Below are 23,414 nucleotides of genomic sequence, written 5' to 3'. Positions count from 1 at the left end.
CTTTTCTCCACACCCTCTCCAGCATTTATTGCTTGTAGACTTTTGGATAGCAGCCATCCTGACTGGCGTGTAATGGTACCTCATTGTGGTTTTGATTTGCATTTCTCTAATAATGAGTGATGTTGAGCATCTTTTCATGTGTTTGTTAGCCATCTGTATGTCTTCTTTGGAGAAATGTCTGTTTAGTTCTTTGGCCCATTTTTGAATTGGGTCATTTATTTTTCTGGAATTGAGCTTCAGGAGTTGCTTGTATATTTTTGAGATTAATCCTTTGTCTGTTTCTTCATTTGCTATTATTTTCTCCCAATCTGAGGGCTGTCTTTTCACCTTACTTATAGTTTCCTTTGTAGTGCAAAAGCTTTTAAGTTTCATTAGGTCCCATTTGTTTAGTTTTGCTTTTATTTCCAATATTCTGGGAGGTGGGTCATAGAGGATCTTGCTGTGATTTATGTCGGAGAGTGTTTTGCCTATGTTCTCCTCTAGGAGTTTTATAGTTTCTGGTCTTATATTTAGATCTTTAATCCATTTTGAGTTTATTTTTGTGTATGGTGTTAGAAAGTGTTCTAGTTTCATTCTTTTACAAGTGGTTGACCAGTTTTCCCAGCACCACTTGTTAAAGAGTGTTGGAAGTTTTGGCCACAGCAATCAGAGCAGAAAAAGAAGTAAAAGGAATCCAGATAGGAAAAGAAGAAGTGAAACTCTCACTGTTTGCAGATGACATGATCCTCTACATAGAAAACCCTAAAGACTCTACCAGAAAATTACTAGAGCTAATCAATGAATATAGTAAAGTTGCAGGATATAAAATTAACACACAGAAATCCCTTGCATTCCTATATACTAACAATGAAAAAACAGAAAGAGAAATTAAGGAAACAATACCATTCACCATTGCAACAAAAAGAATAAAATACTTAGGAGTATATCTACCTAAAGAAACAAAAGACCTATACATAGAAAACTATAAAACACTGATGAAAGAAATCAAAGAGGACACAAACAGATGGAGAAACATACCGTGTTCATGGATTGGAAGAATCAATATTGTCAAAATGGCTATTCTACCCAAAGCAATCTATAGATTCAATGCAATCCCTATCAAGCTACCAACGGTATTTTTCACAGAACTAGAACAAAGAATTTCACAATTTGTATGGAAATACAAAAAACCTCGAATAGCCAAAGTGATCCTGAGAAAGAAGAACGGAACTGGAGGAATCAACCTGCCTGACTTCAGATTCTACTACAAAGCCACAGTCATCAAGACAGTATGGTACTGGCACAAAGACAGAAATATAGATCAATGGAACAGAATAGAAAGCCCAGAGATAAATCCACGAACCTATGGACACCTTATCTTTGACAAAGGAGGCAAGGATATACAATGGAAAAAAGACCTAGATTTTTTTTAAGTAATTAATTTATTTTAATTGCAGGCTAATTACTTTACAATATTGTGGTGATTTTCACCATACATTGACACATTAACATGAATCAGCCATGGGTGTACATGACGACCCCCCCCCCCAACATCCCATCCCTCTGAGGTTTTTGTGTTTGTTTGTTTCCTTTTTTTTTCATTTATTTTTATTAGTAACTCACTTTTAAAAATGCAAATTTCAGAGTTGATTAAAAAACGTTGTTACTACCACTGATGTGTGAAATTCTTTGATTCACTTTCTTTCTCATTCTAAATGCCTTCTCAATAACTTTAGCCTTCAAAGGTAACTTTCTGTTTCACAGAAGAAAAATTGTATTAATAAAGAAAGTTATTCGTCTCAACATAATTCTCTATATACCTTCTTTTTCTTATTTCACCTTTTTTATATCCTCCTTTATTCTTTTGCTGATCTCTTCTATCACAGTTATGCTTCTTGAGTTTTTAATTCCTTTTTATTACAGACCTTCTTTATTCCTAATGGCATTATCCCACATTTTTTAAATCTCTAATAATTTGATTTGGCAGTTTTTCTTTATTTCCTCTTCACTTTTGGTAGAAATAAAAATATATTAATACTTTGTCTTAGTAAATGAACATGATCTTTATTGGAAATTTTTCAAAATGCAAATAAATATTTCTTAAAAAAACTCCTAGGCTATCACTTTGGACAATGCGTTGTGTGTGCGCTGTCTGACTCTTTGCAACCCCATGGCATGTTAGCCCGCCAGGCCGCTGGGTCCATGGAATTTTCCAGGCAAGAATACTGGAGTGGGTTCCATTTCCTACTCCAGGGTATCTTCCTGACCCAGGGATTGCACCCTCATCTTTTGCATCTTCTGCATTGGCAGGCAGATTCTTTACTACTACACTACCTGGGAAGCCCCTTAACCAAGCATGCAGTCCTTCTAAGCACAAGAGCCTGTGTGACCACACAGGTCAAAAACCAATGAACACTCTGCCCAGAACATCTGGCCTAACCCTTCCAAATCAACACCTTTGACCAGTTAGATCAACCAAGTCAGTCCACAATGTTTCATCATTTCACGAGCTTCTCACCTGAGTTGCTAAATGGTCGTGACTATTTTGGGGTGTTTTTTATGTTTTTTGTTTTTCTTTTTTAGATGTGCACCATTCTTCAGAGTCTTTATTGAATTTGTTACAAATTGTCTCTGTTTCATGGTTTGGTTTTTTGGCTGCAAGCCATGTGGGATCCCGGTCCTCCAACTAGGAATTGAACCCACACCCCCTACATTGGAAGGTGAAGTCCCAACTACTGAACCACAAGAGAAGTCCCATGACTGTGTTCTTTTTGACCAAATTAGCTGAATCTACTAGGATGGTGGGGTGGCGGGCAGAGGGTACATTGTGTAAGAAAGACAATATCAGGCTGAAAGTTATGCAGACAATTAGAGGGTTATATCTGAAGTCTGTTATCTTATGATCTGAAAGGCATTGCTCTAAAAATAAATAATAACTGCCAATGATGACCATCCTCTAAGATGCTGGGCATCCTCTAACGGCACTTACAGGGAAAGTCAGTTGTAGGCCTCAAGGCAGCCCCATGGGGTGGGCATTGTACAGACCCAATTTACAGATGAGGACCCAGTCCTGGGGAGAGACAGATGGAGTAAATTCTCCAGCTAACACAGTCTGTTAGCAGTGTAGTAGTAGTAATAACAAGTCGCTAAGTGGTGTCCGACTCTTTGTGACCCCAAGGACTGTGGTCCGCCAGGCTCCTCTGTCAATGGCATTCTCCAGGCAAGAATACTGGAGTGGATTGCCATTCCCTTCTCCAGAGGATCTTCCCCACCCAGGGATCAAACCCGGGTCTCCTGCATTGCAGGCAGATTCTTTACCGTCTGAGCTACAGTGAACAGGGGCTAAAATCAGGTCTGAATAGCCAAACCTCTCTTGATCTCCACGTGGTTCCAGCACTGTGATCCCAGGCCCCATCTTCTACAGATACAAGCAAAGATCTGGATTTGGGAAGGCGGTAGGGAGGCTCATGTGGTGGTCCCGCACTTCACTTGCCCTGAAAATGGGCCTCCTGCTTGTAAAAGACCCTGAGCTCCCGAATATACCTGAACTTGCAAGCCCACATCTCAAGACTGAGGGAGGTAAAGCTACTCTGTTTTCAGCCACAGACAAGGATTTTTTTTTTCTCTTCTCTGTATAAACAGCAGGTTGTTTTCCTAGTTCTTAGCTGAATGCCAAGCCTCCATAAAAAAATAAAAGAAAAAGGAAATTCTTGCATAGAACATGAAGGATTCAGCAAAACGAATCTCAAAAACCTAGGTGTTCAGGCTCTGTGGACACAGCCGGCATTTTGGGGACACACTTAAGCCCTGCCTCCACCTGTTTAAAGGCTGGAATTCAGGGCTTTGGCATTTGACGAACCCTCTGTTTTCAGTCCTCCTAGGAACAAAGCTAAAATGACCTGTCTGCAGCACTAGGTGTTCCTTATCTGTTTTCAAGGTTGCCTCCAGGTTCAGAGTAAAGTCTGAAAGCAAGAATTGAACTGACTACAAGACTGAAGTCCAAACCAGGGGGTCTGTGTGTACATAGTCACGTACATATCTGTATGACTTCCTCTGTTCTCCAGTTTACTGTCTCTATATAGATACTAAGGTAAAACATCGAACATCCCTAAATTTTCATACTTCCCATGTTCCCTCCAGGATGCAGACAACTGGACAGAAGGTTTTTAAAAAAAAAAAAAAAAGTATTTATTCTTCTAACTTAGATTTAATTTCGTTACAATCCAGGTGTGTCCCCCAATTCCATATCTCATGCTTGTTTTAAACAATCATTATCAATGCTCTTAATGAGAACCCTGCAACATGTCAAAGTGACTTCCAAGTGATTAAAGATGGCATTGCCAGTATAACATTGCAAAACCTATATTTTCTTATCATTACTTAGGAATTGGTAATCCTTTTAATATATAGCATATATTAATATAAGTGGGCTTCCCAGGTGGTGCTAGTGGTAAAAAACTCATTTGCCAATCCAGGAGATGTAAGAGATGAGGGTTTGATCCCTGGGTAGGGACGATCCCCTGGAGGAGGGCTCGGCAACCCACTCCAATATTCTTGTCTGGAGACTGTTATGGACAGAGGAGCCTGGCAGACTATGGTACATGGGATTGCAAAGAGTCAGAAATGACTGAAGTGACTTATCACAGCACATTAATATAAACATATAATGTAACATTATTTATAATAAATATTTATGATATATATTACATACATGTATTATTATATATAGGCTTCCCTGGTAGCTCAGATGGTAATGAATCTGCCTGCAGATTCATTGGTGGAACCAATACTTAGCACTGTTGCAGCAACTGATAATATCACAACCAAAAGCAGAGCTTGCAAGAAAAACACCTATCTAAGCAGGAGACCCGATTCCATCACTGGGTCTGGAAGATCCCCCGGAGAAGGGAATAGCTACCACTCCAGTATTCTTGCTTGGAGAATTCCATGGACAGAGGAGCCTGGTATGCTGCAGTTCATGGGGTCGCAAAGAGTCACACACAACTGAAGCAATTTAGCATGCCTGCATATGTCATAAACATATATGTAATGTATATTGTACATGTAATGTCTACATACATAAATATATGTACATAAATGGTGTCTGCTGTGGTAGACTGCAGTAGTTGATCATAAATTGCTCCCACCCAGGTATGCAGGCCCCTTTGCAATTGACTTGGCTGTTCTCAAAGAGGCAGAGACTATTTTATCATCTCAAGTACGTGAGTTGGCCTTGTGACTTGCTTTGACCCATAGAAGGCCATGGAAGTGATATTATTCAACTTTCAAGGCTAGACTTTGAGAGACCCTGCAGTTTCCACTCGTGCTCTCTTGGACTGCTGCCCGGGAACTGCTCGGTAAGGAAGCTGATCAGATGTGCTACATGCTGGCTTTAAAAATTATGGTCTCCACATTAGTGTCATCAATGCTGTGTCTTTCTGTCTCTGCTAGAAAAGCTGGGAACAAACATGGGACTCCAACATTTCCACCTATAGTGGAGTGTCCCATTAAAAAATGATGATTCTTTCAAGACTAGAACTTTTTCTCCCAATACTACCTCTTTTTTTTCGAACATAATACTTATTTTGAAACAAGAATACTTCCCAGGGTCTGGGAACTTTATTTTTATCCAAGGAACCCCTAGTCTCCACACTGATAAAAACAGATGGAAGTTAACTAGACCATTTATCATTTTCATATGTATTAAACCTTCAAAAGAAATCTCTTAAGGGACCAATACTTACCAACGTTACAGTAACTGATAACATCACAACCAAAAGCAGAACTTGCAAGAAAAAACCTATCTATGCTAATTTGCTTTCATTTAACTCAATGGAATGAGATTCTTGCAGCCAAAATTTCTTCTGATGCTGAGCCTAGGACAATCTGAATAATTCTCAGAGGTTAGGTTATCATGACAATTCAAAATAAACTATGAGCTACGTTCTTGACAGAACTGATAGATCTTTGATTCTCAGCTGGACTCAGGTATAAATGTTATTTTACATTCTTGAAAGAATTGATTCCATGGAACCATAGGAACCCAGATATTGCTTTCTTTTACTTTTCCCCTCGCTCACACCTCTTCTGCCTCAGGGTAAACATGATTAAGAAGCCTCAGTTGCTTTGATGATGGTGTTACCGAAATTTAAAAGAGAGTGATAGTGTGCTGAGTAGAGAAACCTGAAAGTTTGTATAGGAAGAAATGAGTTGAATTCAAATGGCAAGTGCCACTCTGGGGCTTCTTTCAAAAAAGCACTCTTGGTGGGAAGGTGGCCACATTGATTATTATCCCATGGTTCAAATGACATGATAAGATGCAGGCATATGCTCGGTTTTGAATACTTCAGGAATCTCTGATTATTTTTCAAGTTTCAATGAGAACTAAAAACACATTGTTACCAGCACATTTTCTTTTAATTTTTATATTCACGCATATTATAAGAAAAATGAAATCCATACGCTTATAAAAATTCATTTACACTTTGCACTTCACAATGTGTGACCAAGTCTTTTTATAAATCTTTTAATGTCTTTGTTTACTTTGGAAAGCATCCGGTTTGTGAGAAAAAAATAAGTCCAAAGAAACACAAGTCAGAACCCAACTGCCATAGTCCGTTCAGGTGCACTCTCACACACAACCCATGAGGCTACGTACTTGAGAATCACTCTCGAGAGCAAAAAAGCATTGCTAGGTAGGGAGACCTGGACAGATGGATGGATGGAGGCAAACATCACTAAAATGCTTGATTCTACAGCTACCTTTTAAATGTTATTTTGTCACACAAACTTGGTGTGTGTTTTCTTGAGGCTCTGAGCATTTGTGCATTTCCTCTAATTAAACCTCAGCAGTAGATGAAGACTTCACCTACACTTCCAACTCCAAAGTGGACTCCTGAGTTGGACAGGGCATTTCCTCTCCTAAAAGTCTGATGGGATCTTCCAAAGAAGACCTTCCCTGTAACTCTTCCTGAAGGTACCAAGTTGAAGGCTTTAGTGCTCTTTCTGTCCCAGCCCAAAGGATAGAGTTGAGAATGGGGTGACTTTGTCTCCAAATTCATTTACTCAGCAAAGAGCAGGAAGACACAGCCCAAGTCCACTGTGGCTGCCACGGTCAGTGTGCCGAAGTGGGCAGCTGAGGCAACAGGCTGTATAACCAAATCCCCTTGAGGAGAACAGAGTAGGTTGAGGTCTCTATGCATCAATTTCTAGCTTCCTAACATGAGGAAACATGATCACATAACATTAACATAAGTGGACTTGTCACAAAAATCTTCTTCAGTGCAGTCATGATGGCTCCTGGGCTGCCACTGATCCCACAAGTCTAGCTATAGATTCAGTAAGTATTCCTAAGGTCTTGGTGAATGTCTCAGGGCTGTCCGATTTGGTAAGTAGCTGACAACAGTGGCTCCTTCTGATGTTATGTAAATTTCCGGTCAGTTCAGAGACTTGCCTGAGCAGTCTCAATGGCCTCTCAGCCTTTCACAAACCTGAGAGATAGCAACTATGGTCTGCAGGGCTGTGACATGATTAAACTCACCCTAGAATGTTGATGGGAAGTGCACGGCAAAAAAAGGAGGAAAATGATAACAGCCCTAATAATGAATGCGCATGACCCAGATCAAGTCTCCGTTTTTTACATGTGATCCAACTGAATCCTCACACCTGCCCAGGGAGGGAGCTATCAGTCCCATTAAACAGACAAGGAAACAAAGGTGGTGGAGTTTTGCCAAAACTTGCCCAAAGTGACATTGCTGCTAAATAGTAAAACCAAGATTTGAACCAAGCCAAATCTGCCAGCTTCTAAGCCCCTGAATACCACCCATCTCTTCCTAGATCATCTCCTTCAGGGAGCTGTCCCACAGCTTATAGTCTGAATTTCATATCTATAAAAGCACAAGGTAAAGACAGAGACCCCCACTCCCACCTTGTTTAATCTAAGGAAAAAATTCTCTTTACCCCACCTGTAAGTGACCTTTCAGGATTTTATCATAAAACAAATGCAAAAGTGAGAAAATAGTCAATTTCTACCTCTCTACAAAAGATCAGCCCTTCTTTAAATGTGAATCATGATTTCTAAATAATTAAGAACTTCAAAGAGATGACTAAAATGCTTAAAATTGGGAAGATTCAAACCCAAACTAATCAAAAGCATCAAAACCACACAAACACAGATAAAATTTATTTCCTGAAGACATCAGTTTTGACTAGGTTGCTTTTTGAAACTCTTCTTTGTTCTAGACTTAAAGCATTGAATATATATGTGTATATTAGAGTCAAATTTAGAAGTGAAATTTATCTCTAAGGTGATCTTGAATCTCATCTAATTTATTTGATAATTCCCACATGGATGAGCCAAGAAAATCTGTTTTTCACTCTATGACCAGCCCTTCCTGTTTTTTCCAGAATCAATGCATCTGATTATCAAGTACAACAATAATCACAATGGGAAGAGCACTCTTTTTGTAAACAGGTGTTGTTCACAACTGGACAGGTTACCACTTGAAGAGAATGATGAATTTTTATATATTTAGTGTTATCTTTGTATTCATCTTTATCTTCCTGGAACAATACGTGCTCCCCCTCGTGGCCAGAATGATACCTTCACTTCTTAGATCGAGCTAAACGTATTAAAACTCTGCCAAAGAAGCTTTTGCTTGTTTTTTTGTTTTATGTTTCACAAGCTTCAAGTTCCAACTCAATTATTTTAAAAAATCAATTTCCTTTAATTCATTCAAATATCTTTCTTATTTTTTCATCCAAGAGTTTTGTTGTGAAATTAAAACCATCTAGTTAAAGAATTTTGTTTTGTTATTTGTTGTTTGGGGTAAAATTAAATCTTATAAAACTAAAACCACATCCACCAGTGACTGGGAGAACTTCCCCGAAGGGAAAATTGTATGGCTAATATAAGACACTGGAGATAATCCATCCAGTCAATATATCTCACTAGAGAAAAAGGAAATAGAATGTTACAGGATGGAAATGTAATTTAATAGCTGAGTGAGCACTTGATCAGCTTATTTCATCCTCAAGAAGAAAAAGAGTGAAGGGAACCCAGGTGGTTAAATTGTAAGGCAGTTGAAATTCCATCACCCATGAAAACTGTAATTGGGATTCCACTTTTGGACTTGGCCAGCCCAGAAACAGATGTGTGTTCCAACGAGGATCACAGAGTGCTCTCCTAGAGAAGAGCTCTTTAGAGTGAAACAGGGGTTTCAACTGGTTTCAACTCCAAAGAAGAGACTAGACTAAATTGAGTATAATTGTTCCAAGTGTTTATAATTCCCAAGTTGGATTGTTACTAAATGTGTGGTTTTCCTTTTATTGCCTTGGAAAAAGAAGACAGTGTGATTCCTCCTTGCTCTGTCCTTTAAAAAAAAATCCAAAAACAGAAGAACTTTTTTAAGTTGAGATCCAACAGTTTGGCTAGAAATATCTCAGCCACAGTGAATGAAGCTATAGTTCAAACAGCAAGGTCAAGGTGAAGACCAATACCATTTTGTGCATAATCCCTGCCCATTAAAAGAGGAGAATCAAATGTTTCTCATTACACAGCTTGCCTGGATGCACAGTCCTTTCAGCTGAGTTCCTCGGGCATTTTCTGGCAAGATTCTAAGTTCATATTATCCAAGCCTCACATGGAGCAGGTAGAGTTTCTTTTGAAAAAAAACCTCAACCAATGTAATTCTAGCTAGAAAAACTGATGCCAGAAAATCTATAGTGGGCTTTAACCCAGACCACCACTCCATTAAATAAATCTCACCCTCTTTAACAGGAGTCAAGAAACAAGCAAACAGGGAAACACAGTTGTCAGTAAGTGGGGTCCACCCAGCAGGAGATTAATGCCACATAGATTTCAAATTACTTGGGGAGAAGTAAAAAGAATGCTCAGGCCAGTGTTGGATGTTTACATTTTATTGCTATCCAGTATTTCTTCAAACAAGGGTCTTCCCCACCCCTTTGCCTCCATCTCTCTCTTCTGACCTACAGAGACACTCTCCTTTAGAAGGAAAGGAAAAGTGCATTCTTCAATCCCTGGCAAGTTTGAGCATCCTTCGGTGACCCGCAGGACAAACCAGAATGTGTTTAGGAAGGACAAAGCTCTGTGTCTCCTGCCCTTCTGTTGGCTTTTCTTCCTCCTTGCCCCAAAGCAGCCACCTTTCCCAAGGGAAGTTCCTACCATCCATTCTAAGCCCATCCTCCAATCAAGAATGCCACAAAATTCCATCTTTATTCATTTAAAGCACGGAGCTAGCCCTTTTTACAAATACTCTGTTTCTAATAAAACCCTGTTGATATGCATCCTTTCACAAGAATCAAGTGGATATGCTGGAGCTGGTGGTGTGCAGAGATCAGACCTGCAGACCCCACCCGCGTGCACCCAGCACAGCACTAGATGAACCCAGAAAGTACACACACAGAAACAGGGTTCTGTGGTCTGCATTTTTTTTCCTGGAAGGAATCATTTAGAAACAAAACAAAACTGTAGCAACGTTCACCTTTAAAGACAGATGAGGACTGGAAGAAGCTTTCCCTTTTCATTTCGATGTTTCTGTGCTGCTAGACTTTTCTAACAATGTATATAACTTTCATTCTTTCGACAAATCAAAGGGTGACTTGAGTGACTGCATATCTTTTTTGTTTATTTTATTTTGGGGTATGTCTCTTCATTTAAAAATTTTTATTCTTAAATTAAAAAATAATAAAAGGCAGGTGCTAGTGCAAATTGCCTCTGAGGAGTGATTCCTTCTCAAATTATTCGATCTGACACAGTACTCTGTAATCTTACCATGAGTCCCCAGTACCTCCACAGAGCTGTGTGGACAGAGAACAAAAAAAAAAAAAAAAAAATCCAATCCTTAATGGGCTCTTTTCAAAACATTTCAATTCTGGATCCTTCCATCATTCATAAAAACGACTCTCCTGCCCTTTGTTAACAACAAAAAAAATAATCATCTCCAAACAGGTGAAGCAACACCAGGGCCGGGCTTCCAGTGATGTCACGACCTGGGAGGGTACATTTCACACTCAGGACAACGAGGCTTGGCGAGGGTACAGGCCCCCCTCCCCACCTGGTGGAGTAGAGGCTTCACCTAAGCCCGCTGGGACTTCCCAGGACCCACAGCCTCCAGGAAGGAGACAGGATGGATGTTACAGAGCATGCTGGCCCTGTGCCTGAATGCTGCGCCGCCCCCCTCCCCCCCCCCCATGAATGTGCCCTCAGAGTCGGGGACCCTGGAAGACCCCCCTCCAGCCACACCACAGGAGGAACCACAGGGGACAGACTTGGAAAGTGCCACCCTTTGCACAGGGCATCCTCCAGCTGGGCTGCATTTTCCAGCTCTTCTCATCCATGATCCCAGGCAACCCAAACACAGAGTGAGAAGTGGCAGAGGGGAAAGGATGACAGCAATGAGAGATGCATTCTTCTCATTTCTTCGAAAAAGCTGAGGTGCCTTCTTCCTTGCCCGAGGTAGCCAGTCCTCCAAGCAACACGGAGGGGTGTGTGAGATGCTTGGATGACTGAGCACATAAGCTCATCTAAATGCTTTATTCCTGTTACCATTATGAGCAGCCTCTCTGCAGAAAATGCTGGCACAGAAGGCTGAGGACCCCAGACTCCAAGTTTGAGCCCCAATCTTGGTTTTCTGATGAGATGATGTCACCCAGTTTCCTTGTCCAGACCCTGTGATCCATAGCTTGCTGCATGTGGTCCAGAGACATAAACTAGGTCCCTAATCCTTAATACTCCTGTCTATAAAATGGAACTTTTTTTAATAGGCAAGAGACTTTGAAGAACTGGAATAAAAGCTTCTATATGAAAACAGGCAGATATTCTTTTCATTAATTTTGATGAATACCTCCAGCAGGTACTATTGAAGTAAGATGCATTGAAAATAATTTCCCCACCAGTTCCCTCCAAACAGACAGCTTCTCTTACAAGTAAAACCTTCAATTCAAAAATCTCTGCTGTCAGTCTTAGAGAACCAAACACAGGGAGGAAAAATAAAATAAGTAGCAGAGACTTCTCTGCACTGAGAAATCCCTGGATTATTTAATAGTCTCTTATAATTTTCTTTAGCTTTAGAACATTTTTTAAAGTGTTCTGAAAAAATTCTTACTGCCTTCTGCCCAATTTTTCCCTCTAAGAATTAACTTCATTTTAGAATGGTTCCTGCATTCTGCCTTGCTACTTTGAGTTTTCAGGGACCATCCCTGAAAATGGTCATCTCCTTTTCGTTTCACTTCTACCCCAGTCTGGGTGGCAAGTGCTAAGGAGTAAACCAATAAAAACAATTTCCTCTTAATAGTGTTGATGCTGGAAACCCAGGGGCTAAGTCGGTGAGACATACCTACACAATACTCCAGGCTGGACACAGACTGGCTTGCCCTTACAAAGCAGACTTTTAGATGCCTTCCTTTATTCAAAGGTAGCCATGGTTAACAGGTGATGTCAGACTCTCACCAGTGACATTTTTCTGACCACAAAGATTGCAGTTTTATGTCCAGGGTCCTGCCTCCAGAGTGTCTGAAGTTGGAAGCAGTGAACAGAGCTTGTGTTCTGCTCCAGAGGACACTTTCTGGGTTTTTTCAGCCCATCCCTTTGCAAACCAGAAGTCAGATTGCACCTTTGTACCCAGAAGCAGTTTGTGGTTTAAATTAACAAATGGGCTGACTCCTGAATACAAAAAAAAAAAAAACAAAACAGTGCAGGCATGTCTACCATACGCTGGACTCCCTCCTGTTGGGTGTGGAGGAGTGGGAGCGGACACTTCCGGGGTAGGAATGGTTTTCTAACCACAGAAAACACCAGTGGCCGCAGGTGCCCCCCTGCCCTCAAACCTTATTTGGGGTGACATCACCTCAGAGCAAGCAAGGAGAAACCCAGTCCTTAGGCACTGAGAAGAAATCCAGACAAGAATACTTCCAGATAATGTCCTTGGGGGAGGGAGGAGAAGGGACAGTTCACCAAAGGTTTGTTTGGGTTCATTGTGATAAAATGTGAAATAAATGCTGCAGCTTCTCCAATTCCCAGGTTCGAGCCCCCGCCTCGAGTAGGCATGGGGGCCCCTGAGAGGTGGGGGCTAAAGACCAGAGGACCTGTCCTGCTCACTTGTCGAGCGGGGGGTTCGGGGAGGGGTGGAAGGGGGGTTCTTAGCAAGGTGGTAGGGCTGGAGGAAGCAGGGCCAATGAAGAGAGGCGGAGTAGTGACTAAAGGCCCAGGAGAGGAGGTAGCGGATGGGGCCGGATGGGGACCACGTAGACGGACGGGGAAGACGCAGCGGGGAAAGGAGGCTAGAGAGAGAAGAACGTAAAGAGGCCGAAGGTGAGGGAAGAAAGGAGGGTCGATAGGAAGGAGATAGAAAAGGGAGGGAGAAAAGAGGCGTGGGAGAGCCAGCACGAGGGGTAGGGAGGCAGGGGCGGTGCCGATCGGCCCGGGACGAAGTCGGAAAAGACGCTGGAGGCCGCCAGGCGGGGGAGGCCGCGTCGGACCAAAGGTCGAGACGAGGATGTAACAGTCCGAAGCCAAAGTTCAGAGAAGCCGAAAACCCCGGAGGATGGAGGACGCGCGGCCTCCGGGCGCGGGGCAGGGCGATGCCAGGCTGATGGGCACCTCGGCTGCGGCGAATCCTCGGGTGCGCGCTCCGCCGCTGCCTCCGGGCTCGGGCTCGGGCTCGGCTCGCGGAGGCGCGGCCCTAGGAGGTCGAGGCCGGGATGGGTAGTCCGTGTAAGCTCCCAAGGCCGTCTGGTGCCTTGCCGCCGGGGCTGGGCGGCTTCCGGTCGGCCACTGCGGGAGGAAGCACAGGGCGTGGGGTCACTATCGGGCGCTGCGCGGAGCAGCAGACCCGCGGACCGCGATGCTCAGTTACGCGATGGGCAGCGCGGGGTCCCGGGAGGAAGGAGCGGCGCGCGCTCCACAGCCGGGCACTGCAAGGAGGCAACGAGACTGGGCACCCCCTGTGCCCTCGACGCCCACCGGCGGGAGCCCCTCGCCCGCCCAGCCCGGGCCGCGGTTCTCGGCTCCGGGCACTCCGGCAGATGCTCCATAACTCAGACCCTCCCCCACCCCTCTGCGAAATGGCCTGGTCCCCGCGCTGCTCAGCAAAGTGGGCCGGGGCGCACGGAAGCGCTGCAGAGCGAGGCGGCCCGGGGCGGGGCGGCTCTCGAATTCCGGACGTCGCGGGTAAGGAGCGGGGAGTTCAGACGCTCGCACGCCGCCTCCCGGCACCCCGACCCCGACCCCCACCCCCACCCCACCCCAGACCCCAGCCGGCCAGGTCCCTATCCTCCAAACGGTGCAGAGCTCGCGGTGGGCCGGGGCAATCGAGTCGGGGCGGGTCACCAAAACGCCCCTCGAGGAAGTCCCGGGCGGCCTGGACCGACGTGGGCGGTGGTTGCGCCTGAGGCGGGCTGCAGACCTCGTTCTGCCCTCGCGGCCCGGGCACCCAGCTGCGCTCGCCACGGTAGGCACACCGCGTCCTGGGGCGTGGGACCTTCGGAGTCAGTGACTGTGGTCTTGCCGGATCAGGCGGCATTTTGCTCGTTGCACTGTTGCTTAGGGTTTTGAGAAGGGGCCCAAGTTTTGCTACTGGAAGCCAGAAGAGTGACGCCACTATTGTGCAACCACTGTTTTTTCCCTTTCCCGACGTTCGGCCGCTCGGCTTCTCCTGCACAAGGAGGCACAGGATTGTTTACACCTAAAGACGCCTATTCTCAACTTTATTTTCCACTCCCCCACACCCATGTCTTCCTTTAAAGGGGGGATCTGGGGGCGGCTCAGTTTGGGGCGAAGGGGAGCTCCCCATTATTTACGCCCGCAGCAGCCCTCGCCCGGCGGCAGGCGCACCGTGACTTGAGCGCTCGGAGCCGGGCCCATACTTCTGCGACAGGGGCGCGCGCGCGCGCACTACTTCGCGCAGAGGTGGCGAAAGGACCTGAAGACCTTTCCAGGACAGAGCCCTTGCTCGCCCCTGCCTCTCAGCTCTCTTTCCTAAACACAGTTGCGGCCGCTCAGCCGACTGAGTTTTCACATTTTTTCATTCCACCCAATACACACACTTGGAGGTGAGGGCCTGTTTAGAAAACATCTCCGGAGTAGGTTTCTCAGCCAAGGGCCGGTTGCCTGAGAGACAAGCGAAAAAAAATGAACTCGTGAAAAACAAACACCCGGGAGGCCAGAGACAGACTGCACTCCACTCTACGGGGGTCGATCCTCCTGCCGTGTTTTTAGCTCTTCCTCAAACAGTCCCTCCCCACAAGACCTCTCCTCCCTTCCGTCCCCACCTCCTGGACCCCGGGCGCTACGAGCGGGTACAGCGTGCTGGCTTCGCTCGGGCCGGCGTCAGGCGCGCTGCAAGCTTATTTAATCATAATGGGCAGGATGGGGACAAGCTTTTTAAAATAATATTGGGACTTCGATTCTAGGGCTACCGGGACCCTGGGGGCGGGGCGGGGAGGAGGAGATGTCAAGGGGATTCTGGAAAAGGGTCTCCCAGGTCTCATGCATCAAAGGAGACGCAGGTTGGCGGCGGTGGCAGGCTCTCAGGCTGACGCCTGCGCCCTAATATTCCTGGCAAAGTTCGCTTTAAGGATCCTTCAAGAACTAATCCGGAGCAGAGATGACTGGAACAAGCCTCGAATTGTCTCTAACAAATACAAAAGACACATTTTCTTTGAGCCAATGCAATATCTTATAAACGCTATTTCCAAATCTTTAGTCTCTCCAAAAAGTGGCTGGGAAGGACCTCAGAGCCGGGAAACTTTGAGTTTCTGCAAACCCGGTAAATACCATTTGTCTGGTGGGGTCTGTCACCTGTCTGGAAGGGGAAGGGGACGGTCTTGTCTGGATAACGGTGTAGATTCCTACACAGAATGTCGTCGCCCATCCACATGTAGATGAAGTGGAACTTTGCTATGCTCACAGCCCTCAAAAATTAACGTTCCCTTTCATCAATGGGAAATGTTAACCACACGTTCTTAACTAAACAATAAGGAACCTAGACCCCCAACCCTTTACCAAGATAAAGTTGATCAATTGCAATCCATAATTTGACATCTGAGTAATCTTATCTTAGCATAATAGTTAATGGTCACCTGCACCTGATTTGAAGGACATACTGAAATATATGTATGTAAAATATAATATATATTATTACATGTATATTGTTCATGTGTGGACTAGATGATCAAACGTATTTGTTTTTTTACTGAGCATTCATGACACTAAATGACTTTCAGCTAAAAAAAACTGCTTTCTTACAGAAGAAGTTCAATAAATGTTATTCCTGCTGTTCTTCTGAACTGAACAATGAATGGTAGTAAACTGTTTTCTGGGATAGATTTCTTTGAAGATAATTTTGTAAGCAATGATTTGAAAATTAAAGGCAGTGATTTGCATTACTTTGTAATTTTTCAAAGACCACTTGGAAGATGGGGGACAATTTTTCAAGTCCGTTTTTTTCTGCCAATGAGAAGAGTAAAACTCCATAAGCCAAGTCGGTATGTAATTCTCATTATATGTTCCTGTTCAAACACAAACACTTGTATGCCAGCTGAAGAAATCATTCTTAATGATGGACCTGATTTATTCAATGACCCTTTACTTGGATCTCTAAAGAAGTGTCAGGATCAGGAAATTGTTATTAATTTAATAATGAATGTAGCTGATTATTGCTGCAGATTTGGGAAATGGCTGGGATGCTCCATGATAAGAGGTAAAAATAATGGTTACAGGGACAGGAATGCCAGGGTCAGTCAATGGCTCTGTTTTTTTTGTTTGTTTGTTTTTGTTTTTCTGGCTGCTCCATGTGGGATCTTTCATGTTTCAATTCTCCAACCAGGTACTGAACCCATGCCTCCTGCAGTGGAATGGAAGCCTGGCGTCTTAACCACTCGACTGCCAGGAAAGTCCCAGCTCTGTATTTCTGAAAGGAAGGTATCTTCTAAAAAAAATCAACCATCAATGAGTTCCCCTTTCCACTTCAAATTAACTGGATTTATCAGCTTCCCCTCTGAATTATTACCTACATTTAATAACTTGTTTCTAATGTAGTGCTTGACATGTGCTGCGACAGAATGGCTCTGTTAGAAAAGGACCTCATCGTTCTGAAGTTAGTGAATCCTTTTCCTAAGTCTTCCTGCTCCTTGGGGTCACCCCAGGGGAGATCATTTAAATTTTTGGCTACACTTTTCTAAATCAAATGAACTTACTTAAATGTTTAGTCTCATTAATGTAATTTAATAAGTTCCATTTTGATTTCTAATTCAGCAGAGAACCTCAGGTGTCAAGAAAATAGTGGACTGGAGTCCAAGGACAAGGCTCTGAGCAAAACATTCCCCTGAGACCCTTTATCTGTCCTTAAAGGGAAAGCTTGGAGGAGCTCTGAGTCTGGACTTTTAAAATTCCCTTTACTTGAATTTTCCTGTAAATGAACAGGTGGAATTTACATTATTTAAATTAAATTTGAAGCTTAATGGAGTTCTAATTCTCAATATCTGTAAATTGATATCCCAGAATTTTTGTGCTCCAAGAAAGGTGAAAATATTTTTTTAAAATTTTGTTCCTCTGCCTGACTGTTAACAGTGACATCTAGTCCCTGCCCCTTCTCTTTCATGGATGGTGCTATTATGTCTCAATGAAACTATGAAACTGCTTGGAAATAAAACTTTTTGCCTGGGTGTCACCAGAGAGGAAGACATGCCTGTCCTCTACCTATGGATGCCACCTGTCCCCACTTCTGCCTGGGTGAGTATGAGGCAGGTCAGCTACTAAAGGTCCCTTCAGTCATCTGGAACATCCCTGTGGCCCATGCCGCCCCAGGTGTGTCTTCAGCCTCCTTTACAGGGAGGCTGGCACCCCCCTCCCCTCCCCAGGATGACTCCTTCCTTTCTCTAGAGGAGCTGAAGTTGCAAATTCCTGGTGCCCAGAAATTTGGAAGTGGCAGGTTCAAAATTGGCAAATCCCGTCATTCTTTTCACGGTGAGGAAAATGCAGACTCAAGAGCAGGTGAGTTTTTCCCAAGTTGTAGGAAAAACTAGAACCCAAAGATCAGTTTAAGAAGAGGCCCCTCACACTGTTGACTGTCAAATACCTCAAATCTGTTAGTTGGCTTATCAGAGAGCAGATTTATAGAGGAGGGGGAGGGCGAGATGGCAGCGGCAAGAGGTGGAAACCCCCAACCACATTTCCTGCAGAAAGATGGATCCCCAAAACCACCACACACAGTTCAGAGTCTAGCTTGTCTAGCCTTAGAGACACAATTGAAATGCTGTCTCCTTTCCCAAAGGATGTGTTTAAGGAGAGACCAAGGCCTGCTTGGGGGAAAAAATTAAAAAAAAAAAAAAAACTCGGACCTGGAGGAAAAGACGGGCAGGACATGGAAGAGGCCCAAGGCAGGTCCAACCCACCTGCAGGGCTCCGATGCCACCGGCAGGTCCTCCGCAGAAAGCACAGCCCTGCAGGTCACAGGAAGGTGCCCCTCGAGGGTGCCTTCTAGACCTTTCTAGGGACAGAAATGAGACCCAGAGAGGGGGGGCCTTTTTTTCTCCATACAAGTTGGGGAGACAGTCCTAGCGCCTCTCCCAACCTCCTCCTGCCTTTCTAGGGACACAGTTTACACCTGCTAAAACTAATCTACTCTGAGAAATTAACAGACTGAAAGCATAAACCGGGCGAAGAATCTAGGCCGGTATCCACTCCAACCTCTCGCTGTCGGTCTCGCTGTCTGTCTCCCCCCTTTTCTCCCAGGGACCCTTGCTAACGCTCCGACATTCATTTGAAAGCCCTCCTGCCCGCCGCCCGCCCGGCCGCACCCCTCACCTTCTCTGCTGGGATGCTTGAAGGTCACGGCTGCCGCGAGCTCCCCGCCGTGCACGGTGACGCTGGCGCCCGGGGGCGCCAGCGGGGGACCCTGCGCCGGCGGCCACGGCGGGCCGGGGGCGAGGTAGCCGCCGGCCGGCGAGCTGTACACGCCGTGCTGGTTGGAGGCCGGGTAGGCGCAAGCCGGGAGGAAGCCGCCCACCGCGGAGAGGCCGGAGGCCGACTGCGAGGAGAGAGCGCGACAGCCTGTCACCAGCCGGCGACCCCTCCGGCTTCCCCAGAACAGGCAGTTACGGGGGGTTGTGGGGGGGTCCTCATTCCCCCTGCTGTCCCAGCCATGATTCCCACGCGAAGCCTGGCCTCTAACTGTCCTGGCAAGAACTCCGGCAAAGTGATGCCCACTCCAGCTCTTTAAAAGTGCTCATAAAAGGTGAAGGGGTCAAGGTAGTCACCATCCGGAATTTAGAGAAAGGGAGTCAGTCCTCGATCTTTTGTGTTAACTCGTCTCAGCTTTTTTAGCAAAAAAATGTCTTGGCCAAAATGCAAGTCAATCCCCTTGAAAGCCAGCGCGCCTAGGAAAGAGAGAAATATGCCCGCAGATGCCGGGCCAGGCAGCCAGACCCTGACCGTCTCCCCAGCTCGCTTCCCCCAACCCCGGGATGAGGGGCTCACTTCTCTTTCTCTCCAACCCGCCCCCAACTCTTCCGCTCCCCTGATGCAGGATGACTCCTTCCCCGCGCTCGGTTACCTGCGTGTATTTAATGTCCGTGTCTAAAGCAGGTTTCTCGAGCCCGTTCACAGAGGGGCTGGCGGGGAAGGCCGCGCGGTTCACTCCCGCCCAGTCTTCCATCTTCGGGGAGTAGGCGGCGCCTTCGCTCCCCGCCAGGGCCCCTGCGGGGACACAGGACAGATTAGAAGGGCATGTGGGCAGCCCTCCGCCCGGACGGGAGCACCCGGGCCTTCAAGTGCCCACCTGGGATCCAAGGGTGAGTCCAGGGCTCCTCTGAACCCCCAAGGGGCAGATGCTCTGAGGCCTCAGCTTTCGCTTTTGCTCCCAGCGGCGCAGAAGGAGGGCGGATGGGCCTGCTCCTCCCTCCCCACCAGCCCTCAACCCGCTTCCGGCGAAACAAGGGCTCTCCGGCAGGGAGACAGCTGGTAGCCAGAGCTGGCGACCTTGGCCCAGGCCGCCTTTCCGCTGTCCAGAGTTGGCACCCCAAAAGGTCCAAGTTCAAATCCACAGAAGGCTCAAGAAAATTACACGGGGTTTCTCAACGTCTCAAAAAGCGTCTGGAAGGCTAGAAGCTGTTTCTGTGCAGAACTCCCTGAAGAGTTGTCCCGAAATAAATGTGTGTGTCACGAGTGTGTCACACACTCCCAGGTGTCCCGAAATGTCAACTCAGCCACCCAAGAGCGTCGGGGCACAGGTCTGCTCCTGGAGCAGGTGTGTGCGAACAAAATCAAGAGAAAGCTCCAGAACTGAACTCAGGCCTGGCCAGGTCACCTCCCTGCCAGTTGCCGGTGGGCTGCTCCATGAAAAGCTTTGGCCTGAGCCTGAGGCCCAGGCTGGGTTTGAGCCACAAGGAGAAACAAAGCCTGTACACGGGCCTGGAGACGTGGCCCAAGGCCGCTGGAGCTAAGCCTTCGGTTTCATCCAGGACGCCCCTCCTGTCTCTCAGGCTACAGTGATTTTGCCTCTTACCCTCCTGCTGTCTGCTCACCTAGGGACACACCATTCTGCCAGGGGCATGGGACAGTGCACGGAGACTCAGGGTTCAGTTCTGCCGCCCCCCTCCCCAATTCTCCCCAGCCCCGCATCAAAACTGCCCCTAACCCATCTCCTCTCCCAGTCTCCTTCCTCCACACCCAGACAGATTGCTGAGAGTCTCATTGCAGGCCGTGGGCAAATCTGCGGGTACTTCCACCCTCAGGATGGCCACAACCTGTAGGCGCCTGTGACCCAAGATCTCAGTCTCAGGACCTGTGGGGCCTACTGTAGACTCAAGCCACTGGGCCAGGCGGCCCTTTCACCCTTTACTCAAACAGTCTTTGGGCCTGGGAGGGACAGAGCCCTTTGGGGAATGGTGAGGGACCCTGGAAGAAACTGAAGAAAAGGTCACAAAATTGACTTTGTGGTTTGTTTGGCTTAGATCTGGCGATAGGGGTTTGCATACTTTTTGCAAGAATGAAAAAGCGCAATTTCAGGCCTCCGAATTTGTGGTCGGCGATTGCTCTTCCATTTGGGAAAATATTTTCCATACTTGTCATAAAAAGTTCAAGATGTCCGAGGACTCCCACAGAAGGCCCCAGGACCCTCAGCCTCCCTGGCCAGCCCGGAGCCCTCCCCTGAGCCAAAACCGTTTGGAGGAGGCCCGGCGAGAGTGACCCCCTCACCCGCACTCCTGACCCCCGCTCCATTCCGCCCCTTCCAGGAAGGCTACCGAAGGCCGCCGCCACTGACCTGTTTGCTCCATAAACGTCCGGATGCCCAGGATGTTGCTGACCGAGTGAGCCGAGGGCCATGAACGGGGGATGCTGACGTGGCCGGCTGTGCCTGGGACCCCGTGGTGGCTGCCCATCTTGGCGCCCGTGGGCGACACGGGGCTGGGGTAGGGGTACTGGTAGATGTGGTTGTAGGGGAGCGCCGGCTGCGGCGGCGGCTGCTTGCTCGCCTCGTAGGGCCCGGGCTGCGCCAGGCTGCCAATCTTATTGCGCAGAATACGGCTGATGGAGCTCACCGAGGGCACGTTGTACTTGTCGCAGACGCCGTCGGCCAGCAGCCGGTCACGGATCTCCCAGGCGAAGATGCCGGGGTCGCCCTGCTTGTAGTCCCGGATATGCTTGACCACGTTGGGAGTGGTGACGCGGGGTTTGCTGCCCCCGATGGCACCGGGCAGGATGGAGCCCGTCTCGTTGTAGCGCGCCAGGATCTTGCTCACGCAGCCGTGAGACACGCGAAGCTGCCGGCTGATGTCACAGGGTCGGATGCCCAGCTGTGCCAGCTCCACGATGCGCAGGCGGATGGCGTTGGGCAGGGGCCGTCCGTTGACGAACACGCCGCCCAGCTGGTTCACCTCGCCGTAGGTCTGCTCTGCGGACGCGCCCGGCCAGAGTGAGGGGAGGGGAGAGAACACCGGCGGATGAGCCGAGGGTGGCCGCGCGGGGACAGGGGCCGCACCCGGGGCGTCTCCGACGGTGACCGGCAGCTCCTCAGAATCCCAGCGAGCGGACCGCGTCGGGTCCCGGGAGTCGGCATGCTCGCAGGGACGGCGGAGGGGGGCGCCGCGCGATCCAGCCCTCCGCGCCCTTTCGCGATCTCTGGCGCGTCTACTTGGAACATGCCCTCCCGATACTAGCCGAGCGCCCCCTCCACTCCCGGGACTGGGGGCGTGCGGAGAACGCGGCCGGTCCGGGATCCGGGACCAGGTCTCCCCGGGAAACCGCGGGCGCGAGGGAAGGGAGGCGCCGGGACACCGCCCCCCCCGCGCCCCCGCCTCGTCCGCCCGCCCCTTACCCATGGCGCGCGGGCCGGCCGGCTGCCTGGCGCCGAGGCGGCCGGGGCTGGGCCCGGCGCGGTCCGGGAGTGCTGGGGCGCCGCCGCCGCGGGAGAGGCATAGAGGGAGGGCGCGCGCGAGCCGAGAGCCGCGGCGGCCGGGCCGCGGACTGGAAGAGCGCCGTGCGCCGCAGCCGAGCGCGCCGCCGCCCGCCCCCGGGCCCGCTGCCGCCGCCGCCGCCCGTTCCCAGGACACTCTCCACGCCCGCGACCCCAGGCCTAGGGTGAACTTCATCCGATTAGGAGAAATTCGTCTGACCGGGAGGCTGCGGAGTGCGGGGATCAATTTGACGTGTCCTCCACGTCAATCTCGGCAGTCACGCCGGAGACTCGCGAGTTGGCAGCTCATTGGTTCCCGTCACTGCGCCCCGGCGCCCCCTTCCCCGCCCTGAAACTCTACCCCTCCTCCCGTCCTCCCCCCTCGGCCCTCCCTTGGAACCCATCCCCCTACACACACACACACACACACACACACACAGTCCTAACGCCCCCCCCCCCCCCCCCGCCAGGCCTGGGTCCTTCCACTTGTTCCAGTTCCCTGGAAGCCCCTTACCACTAGAGTGTTGAGAATGATGGGATGGGCTAGTCATTTCAAATTGATGAGTATGTATTAGCAGTATTAGTCTAGTCATTTCAAATTGATGAGTTTAGTAGTAGTGGTACTAGTCTTGGTTTTAGTTGTTAGTAACCTCTGTCGCCATTACTACTAAGATAGCTGGGGATTAAAGTTGATCGTGGCAGGGTGCTCAGTGTGGGCACCCCTCGTTTCCCTGTCCCTGGGCAGCCGCCAGTGCCCTAGCTCCGGTGGCGCGGGCACCCCGGTGAAAGCAGCAGGCTAGTACAGGGCGCCTGGTCAGCGGACCTGAGGAATTTGGGATGGAGTGACTCCAGAGTGTCCCATTTCTGGCCAACACCTCAATCTCGGTCTCAGAAAATCTTTACCTTTGACAGTTACCCACTCCTTGGGGTAGTGTGATTTCAGTGACGTGAGAGACACGCATTCTAGATTATGGATCCCTGCAGACTGGCCCACCCACCTGAATTCAGGACACAGGTCAGAAA

General features: G+C 47.9%; 1 protein-coding gene across 4 annotated transcripts; it reads right to left on the bottom strand.

The window, feature by feature from the left end:
* Nucleotides 1-9,393: 9,393 nt before the first annotated feature.
* Nucleotides 9,394-22,689, bottom strand: PAX1 (paired box 1). Of its 4 annotated transcripts, none has more exons than XM_043884022.1 (5): nt 22,314-22,687; nt 21,261-21,890; nt 19,551-19,693; nt 18,796-19,025; nt 9,394-13,757 (listed from the first exon to the last, which is right to left on the bottom strand). In XM_043884022.1, exons 1-5 carry the CDS (start codon nt 22,585-22,587, stop codon nt 13,517-13,519), a joined length of 1,518 nt encoding a protein of 505 aa, XP_043739957.1. In that variant the 5' UTR covers nt 22,588-22,687; the 3' UTR covers nt 9,394-13,516. The 4 variants fall into 4 exon arrangements, with proteins under 4 accessions (XP_043739957.1, XP_043739955.1, XP_043739956.1 ...); XM_043884020.1 differs by having other exon boundaries at nt 9,394-13,771; nt 18,803-19,025; nt 22,314-22,684; XM_043884019.1 differs by lacking the exon at nt 9,394-13,757 and adding an exon at nt 13,780-14,651 and having other exon boundaries at nt 18,803-19,025; nt 22,314-22,689.
* Between the last annotated feature and the right edge of the window lie 725 nt (nt 22,690-23,414).

This window comes from Cervus elaphus, chromosome 23 (assembly GCF_910594005.1).
Source record: "Cervus elaphus chromosome 23, mCerEla1.1, whole genome shotgun sequence".
In the NCBI taxonomy this organism is placed as follows: Eukaryota; Metazoa; Chordata; class Mammalia; order Artiodactyla; family Cervidae; genus Cervus; species Cervus elaphus.
Note: the sequence above shows the minus strand (reverse complement) of the source record. Positions and strands in the feature narration are given on the sequence as shown.

Excerpts from the sequence above, each read along its gene's own strand:
- PAX1 (XM_043884022.1), bottom strand. The coding sequence starts at position 22,587 with ATGAAGTTCACCCTAGGCCTGGGGTCGCGGGCGTGGAGAGTGTCCTGG. Across the intron at positions 19,694-21,260 it reads GACGTTTATGGAGCAAACAG|GGGCCCTGGCGGGGAGCGAA; the intron begins GTCAGTGGCGGC and ends GTGTCCCCGCAG. Across the intron at positions 13,758-18,795 it reads CCCAGCAGAGAAGGTGAGGG|CCGCCCAGCCCCGGCGGCAA; the intron begins GTGCGGCCGGGC and ends GCCGACCGGAAG.